Here is a 7,804-nt window from a genome sequence, read left to right on the forward strand (position 1 = left end):
GTGTTTACTGTGAAAAATAAAACCAACCAGGAAGGAAAATCTGTATTAGACAATTAGATTACATCGTTATACCTGAATGCACACAATAAATTTACAAATCCAAAATCTCTTCAATGTCACTTTTCGACCAGTACCTAATCCATGGTTGATTAACAAATTTGTAAAAAAAATAAAACAGTGAAGGAACTAGAGCATTAGAATCACTGCATTTTCAATAATCTCTTTCAAATACTACCTCCTTTTACAAACCATTTTGGAAGGATTGCAAAATGCAAGTGAGGTTCGAAAATGACAGCAACCTTCACTTTCGATATTCTCACATTTTAACTCTTGCCACATGAAAAAAGATGTGTAATCCACTCTCACCTTCTAATCAAAGCTCGTGCCTACTGATTCTTCTTTTGCTTGGAAGCAGTAGCAGATGATTTATTATCATGATTGGAACTTCTAATAATAAAAAGAAGCGTCTCAACGAGCATGCCACAAACCAATCCGAGGATGCCTCCTGCAGCACTCTGAAAATTAAGGTTCGAGTCCATCAATCTCATCAACGTATGTATGGCAAAAGAAACAATTTTAACCAGAGGAATAGAAAAAAGTGTACTTATATTTAAGATAGTCTTTAAAAAGGTACCATGGCAGTGCTGTGGCTAAACAATGCTCTGAATGCTAAATACCCAACCAAATAGCCGGTAAACATTATAAGTACAACATGTAAACCTGCAGAAAATGAAAAAGAGTTTATACAAGCTTAAGCATCTAAATCAAAATGTAGAACTTAAAAAAGAAGATTTTAAAAAATCGTAATAGTGAAAAAAGTAAACATGATGCTCAATGGCATAAATACAGTGGCACAAATTATACGCTCAGCACAATTTGGAAGTGTGTGGCTAGTGCTAGGCCAGTGCAATTGATTGATTTCTTCAATAAGGTCTTGAATACCAAAAAATTAGCCAATAACTGCAGTAGAAAGAAAAGAAAGGGAAAAAGAAAAAAATAAAGAAAACTTCATACATCCACAAGAAAAAAAGTGATACTTAAAGTCATACACAAAATAGGCATGAAGCTTGTGGGACAGAGAAATTTCAGAAGAGCATAACTGAACACAAATTCAGGTATTATCAAATAAGTTGGTGTCAAAAATGGTATAATAAGAGAAACAAGCAATAAAAAGATACGACACTACATTTTGCAGTTTTCCCAATTGGTCTACACTGATGGAAGTCTGAAAAAGGTTCTCACCCTCGATCAATGAAGTAAAATGGACAAGATTCTTCTACCTCTAATCTCTTCCACTAGACAGATCTCTCTTGGCTCTCAGAATTATACCCTATAGAGATACAATCACTCTTTTGCAGAGGCTCTATACTTGAATTCTCTCAACTCAGTGGTCTCAATCTATAGATGCATTTCCAATACATACTCTTGGTGAGTTTCCCATGCACTCATTGGTGGGCCTCTTGCATCTCTCCACTACTCTCAATCTACGCACGTATAAGTGTAGGGAAATTCTCATTACTTGTAGAGGTTGCACTCAACTTAGAAGTGAAAAACCCAAAAAGAAACTGCCTGAACAAAGGAAGCTCACAAAGATTTCTCCCAAATAGCATACAAATTCCAATAGTCACTACATTTTTTTCTCACAAAATGGGCCAAAAGCAATCTTGTTGGTGGGGGGATGAGGTGATAGTCAAGTGGTGTCTACATTTAGCTTTAAGGTGGCTCAAGCGGCGAAATTTGCGAAGACGGAGATTAATAAATTTTGGGTCATGTTGTGGGAGAAAGAATATAAATTTGGACAAGTTTTGTGGAGATGTTGCAAAAGAATAGCGTGTCAGTCCCTAATTCACATGACTAAGGAAAACTTTTGATATTTTTTGTTGCCTGTTATTTGCAGACGATATGGTATCAAGGACAATTACAATTACAGAGTTATGGAGATATGCAGTACAGTCAACAAGACTTGGGACAAAAAAGATGACAGATAAAAAATTTACAAAAAGAATAAAATCTTGCTAGAAGAGGAACAGGTTCACATAACGAAAGCTGAATTGATATATTAGTCCCTACCACAAGATTTGAATTCAGGTGTCCATCCAAAGAAAGCTGGTTGAAAACCCACTCAGCTAAGTCCTTGGGGGCAATTAAACCCCCAAGTCGTTAGCCTCATTTGTGATTAGTTGAGTTGAATATAAAATTTTTTCCGCACTTGTAAACAAACCATATTCATTTCAAGTCACCCAATATCTGAAAACCAATCTTCACAGACGTAAATGATATCTCCAAAATCATCCTCGTACTCCGTCAAATTTGCAATAGTCATCTAGTTTGAAACTACAGCCTTAAACGAACTCCGGTAATTAAAATTAGCTGGATTGCAAGTGCATGTTGACATGCTTAAGATAAACAAACTATCCAAATGAATGAATTAAAAATAAACTAAAATAAATTATTTAAAGTTGAAAAAAAAGAATTTACCAAAACCAAGCTGATCCTTGTAAGAGGAGAAGGGTTCAGTAGCACTGCTCTTGGGCAATATATCCTTAACAAGCTCTCGATACTCATCCCTCTCCGCTCTTTCCGCTAGCTGCCTTAATCTCGCCTTCAGTTCTTCACTCTTCAACAAACAGACATTTTTATCAGTCAAAAAGCGCATCGAAATTAATTAAGTAATTTCATTACCCATTATTATTTCTCACCTTCTCCCTCGGCTTGGGGCTGGTGAAGACGAACTCAGAGCCAGAGAAGAGGCGAAACAAGTCGGGTCGGATTGAAGGGAGAGACCCGACCCATATTTTTCGGATTGACTTGTATGGAACTTTGTTCAAAGAGGAGAGATTCAAAGCAGTTTCTCGCAATTCTCGCAGGAGCTGAACGTCTTCTGAAGCGGAGAGAAGAAAAGATCGAATGGAATCGTTGTTTGAAATTATGAGTCCGGATGAGTTCTGCTCCGGGTTTTCGGATTCGGATACCATGCTGATGGATCTTAGATTTTGTTCTTTTCACTAAACTCTGCAAGCAAATAAACAAGCTTTCAATAACTTTGCGAATGCTCAAGCCCTCTCCTTTGAATTTGATTTATTCGGGCTCGGTTTGGTTTTTTCCTAAAAAATCAAACCGAACCTAAACGTATCTCAGAAACCAAACCGAAGAAATAATAAAAACTTTAAATTCAATTTTTAAATTATAACTTATTAAAAAAATAAATAGTGATAATAACTTTTCAAATTTTGGCACTGAATAGTGCAGATTCAGCTGCAAGCAGTAGTTGTCATAACTTCTCTCATAGAAATTGTTACCTAAAAAAAGGTAAATTGATTTTATGTCCATCAGTTATTTCTCAAAAATTAATACTTTTGGTTTACTTTTTAGTATTTGGTTCACTTTAGTTTATACCTGGTTTGATTTGATTTGTTTTGGACATTTTTTACTGTTTGGTTTAATTTAGTTTAGTTTTTAATAGGTTTGTTTTGAGGATTGCAGTTAATTTCTATCCTTTTCTAAATTGTTTTTAGTCGTTTTAAGTTAAAAGATAAAATAAATACAGATTCTAATATATTATATTTTATCATGTAGTGTATTAAAATTTAAATTTTTTTATCTTTAAGCTGATCTCTGACTTTATTAAAGTCAGAAATTTTTTATTGGAAAACTATATATATATAAAAGATGCACCATTTGCTGGTGCTTTATAGATGCCATATGCCACCGTATCACAGTTCACAAACTTGTTGTGTGTGTGTGTGTGTGTATATATGTATATAAAAGAATTAATGTTCCATGGTTAAACAATTTGACCAATCTCTGATTTATTTATTTATTTTTCGTTTATGTTTTTAATCGTTTTAAAACCAAACAGTTTTTGTTTAATTTCTTTTATAGAGAAGATAAGTTGAACTCATGATTTTACTCTTTAGAGTAAGATGGACAAAAAACTCTGGCCCAGCCCAAGCATGTCTCACATATGAGAACCCTGGACAAGGGCTTAATAAAAACAATCCGGACTAGGCTCAAGTCCATTATTTAAAAAAAAATAAATTTAGAAATTAGAATAATATAATTAAAATTGAAAAGTAACTTGAAAAGATTTTAAATTCTTAATTTATAAATTAATGATAATTTAAAAAAATTAAAATTATAATATTAAACTATCTCTTAAATGTTAATTAATTAAGAGAGTATTGAATTAGAGAATCTAATATTAAAGAAAATTAAATTTATAAGCTTTTATTTGTTTTGTTTATTATTTTACTTTGAAATATTCATTTTCTTTAATTTATTTATGACTATAATAACTTTTTTATCATTAATTTATTTCAAATTTATAAAAATTAAAAAAAATTAATAATAAATAAAGTTCGAGCCCAACCCAAACCCTCATACTTAACTTAAAGTGAATTTGGGCTTGGGCTTGAAAAAGCCCAGCCCAAACTCGCTTTTTGTCATCTCTACTTTAGAGTTTAGACCCATTATTTAATAAATTTGTTAATTATTAATTTATCCTTCAACAAAATCACATTTAAGGACAAGAAAATGTAATTTAAATAATAAATAAATAAAGATTATTCTCCCACTCCATTTTTGTGATGAACCATGTCTCCTCTCTCCTCCTTCACAAATCACTTAAAACTCTTGTCTTCAATTTTTCAGAAGGATGACTCAATTTTTTTGGCAGTTCTTAATTTACATTCTAAATTACTATGAACTAACAACGAAATTCTCATAAATCATAATTCCTCTATGATTTTCATGAGATTCTGAAAGCCTCTTATTCATTAATTTGTTATTCCTCTATGCATAGCAGTTGAAATTTTTATAAATTTGAATTTTTTTTTGAGAGATTGGCTTTAAATAAAAATCTAGAGAAGCTGGTTCTCGATAATATTTTAATAGAGGCTAGTTTTTAGACTTTTTAGGGTGCATGGAGTAAAACCCTACTAATTAAATTCCAGTAATGGATTTATTTTTTTTTAAAAAAGTTGTGAGTAACTTGATGAGTTCAAATAGTCCTACTCTTTGACTTAATAAGGTTAGTTTCCTTTTCTTTGATTTGTCAATCAAATTAGTTTAGAATAAATGCTCGTTTAGTTCTTGCATTTTGATTTGATTGCCCATTAATCCTTATATTTTAAAAATATCTCAAGACACTTATGCTCTTAAATTTGTTACACTATTGTCCTTACTCTTTTTTTTTTTGCTTTTACAATAATATCCTTATTATAATATTCTCAACCATAATTAATTTATCTATTGAAAAATTTGATTAGCAAATTAACCAATAATTACTTGTTAGTGAATAAACTAATAAATATCAATATGAAAGAACTGGTATTTCCATACATTTGCAACAATCTTGCTAATTATTATTTTTAAATAAGTTAATATTAGTCAATTTTAAGGAATATTTAATACCCTTACAACAATCTTAATAATTAACTATGTATAAACAAATTAATTTATAAACTTAATCCTAAAAGAGAAATAATAACACAAAAAATTTACACTAAATTTTATTTTACTTTGATTTGATAAATTATCACTATAAAAGTAAAGAAAAAAAATAAAGGTATGAGTATAACATATTTAATAGCAAGAGAATTTTGAGGTATTTTTTGAAATATAAGAATCAAAAGGCTACTTAACTTAAATTATAGAGATTAAATAAACATTTATCCATTAATCCTTATATTTTAAAAATATCTCAAGGCACTCCTGCTCTTAAATTTGTTACACTATTTCCCTTACTTTTTCTTTACTTTTACAATGTCATAAACAAAGCCTCTGTACAAAAATAGAGTAGAGCTGAAAATACAAAAGATAAAGGAAAGATGAAGTGCTGAATTGATTCATTTATTCATTAATCAATGGCCTTTATATAGGCAATTACACTAACTGATAAAGCATGAAACCGAACACTACATAACGTGCAAAACAAATTTTCCTAAAAAATAGAACCACATGCTTTTGAATACGATACTTATGCTACCAATAACCAAGTAAATAAAAAACTCCTATTGACTAGGACTCAACATAAACTAATTAATTTTATTTAAGACTTGGTCATGTGACCTGCCACACGTGCTACACACAATCAAAATTCAACACCCTCCCTTAAATTGATATTTGCATAAATCAGTTTACATACACCAAATTGTAATCCGCTCTTTTAAACAACTTCAGCTTCCTTTGAAGAGCAAATCCCAAGCATACTTCGAAGTTTCATAAAAACTGCAGATTTTAGCGGTTTAGTCAATAAATCTGCCAATTGATCTTCACTCCTGCAAAATACCAAATCAATAACACCATCCTTAGTTCCTTACATAAATCACGCAAGAAGTGAAACCTCACATCAATATGTTTGCTTCTTCCATGGAGGACTGGATTTTTTGAGAGTTTTATTGCAGAAACATTATCACAATAGATCACAGTTGGTCCTTGCTGCTAGTTGTGTAAAGTTTCAAGTAACTTTCTCAGCCAAATAGCTTCACATGAACTTGATGTTGCAGCAACAAACTCAGCTTCGGTTGTTGACAAAGTCATTATTTGTTGCTTTTTATATGACCATGCAACAACTCCAGAATTCAACATAAATACTGCTCCAGATGTGCTCTTTCTATCATCAATATCTCCAGCATAATCACTGTCTGAGAACCTAATCAAGTTTGAATTTTCACTATTTTTGTACAAGATTCCAAAATCTGCAGTACCTTTTACATAGCGAAAAATTCTCTTTGCAGTTAAAAGATGAGCTTCACTTGGATTCTCCATGTATCTGCTAATTAAACTGACAACATGCATAATATCTGGTCTTGTTGATGTCAAATACATAAGACTCCCAACAATTTGTTTGTAAAGAGTAGTATCCACCTTTTTTTCAGCTTTATTCTTTGAGAGTTTCAGACCATACTATGTTGGAGTCGAAATCGAATTGCAATCCTTCATTATGAATCTGTCTAAAATTTCCAGAGCATATTTTTTTTGAGAAATAAAGACACCAGCAGAGGATTGCAGTACTTCAATGCCAAGAAAATAATGCATCAACCCCAAATCAGTCATATCAAATTTAATCATCATAGATTTCTTAAAATCATTAAGCATGGTTATGTCATTACTAACATAAATGAGATCATCAACATATAACACACAATTAATATTTTCGTATCACCTCTATATTTAATATATAATGGGTGTTCATAAGGGCATTTAAGAAAACCTTCCTTAGTAAAGAAAGCATTTATACGACTGTACCACGCTCTCGGTGCTTGCTTCAATCCGTATAATGTTTTCTTTAATTTGTATACCTAATTCTCATAACCTTGCCTCACATATCCAGGAGGCTGATCAACATACACCTCTTCTTCCAATTCGCCATGCAAAAATGCTGACTTTACATCCAATTGATGGATAGGCCAGAAATTATGTGCAACCATGGATAACACCAAACAAATAGTGTCAAGTCTTGCAACTGGAGCAAACAACTCTTTATAATCAACACCATGTTCTTGTTTGTACCCTTTTGCAAAGAGACAGGCTTTGTACTCGTCAATTCCACCATCCTTGTTTAATTTTATTTTGTAAACCCATTTAACCCTAATGGATTTTTGCCCTTTTGGAAGGTCAACCAGGTCCCAACTTTCATTTTTCTCTATAGAACATATCTCTTCATCCATGGCTTTTTGCAACTTTAAATCCTTGACAGCTTCTTGGAATATAACAGGATCACAATCTGAGAACAAAGCATAATAAGCAATTGTATCATCACTATCAGATTGAACACAAGTTACCTCATAATCTTGCATCCATA

The 7,804-nt window shown here is 31.8% G+C and overlaps 1 protein-coding gene across 1 annotated transcript; it reads right to left on the reverse strand.

Moving 5' to 3' along the window:
• Positions 1-29: 29 nt before the first annotated feature.
• LOC18046041 lies at positions 30-3,082 on the reverse strand. The gene is made up of 4 exons (XM_006442916.2): positions 2,700-3,082; positions 2,479-2,617; positions 635-720; positions 30-515 (listed from the first exon to the last, which is right to left on the reverse strand). Exons 1-4 carry the CDS (start codon positions 2,973-2,975, stop codon positions 387-389), a joined length of 630 nt encoding a protein of 209 aa, XP_006442979.1. The 5' UTR covers positions 2,976-3,082; the 3' UTR covers positions 30-386.
• Positions 3,083-7,804: the final 4,722 nt, after the last annotated feature.

The sequence above is a fragment of the Citrus clementina genome, unplaced genomic scaffold, assembly GCF_000493195.1.
Source record: "Citrus clementina cultivar Clemenules unplaced genomic scaffold, Citrus_clementina_v1.0 scaffold_3, whole genome shotgun sequence".
NCBI classification, from domain to species: domain Eukaryota; kingdom Viridiplantae; phylum Streptophyta; class Magnoliopsida; order Sapindales; family Rutaceae; genus Citrus; species Citrus x clementina.

What these genes read in the sequence shown, in the direction of transcription:
- LOC18046041 (XM_006442916.2), bottom strand. Translation starts at nt 2,975, where the DNA reads ATGGTATCCGAATCCGAAAACCCGGAGCAGAACTCATCCGGACTCATA. An exon ending in GCCCCAAGCCGAGGGAGAAG is followed by an intron (nt 2,618 to 2,699) that starts GTGAGAAATAAT and finishes TGTTTGTTGAAG; the next exon opens with AGTGAAGAACTGAAGGCGAG. An exon ending in TTAGCCACAGCACTGCCATG is followed by an intron (nt 516 to 634) that starts GTACCTTTTTAA and finishes CTTAATTTTCAG; the next exon opens with AGTGCTGCAGGAGGCATCCT.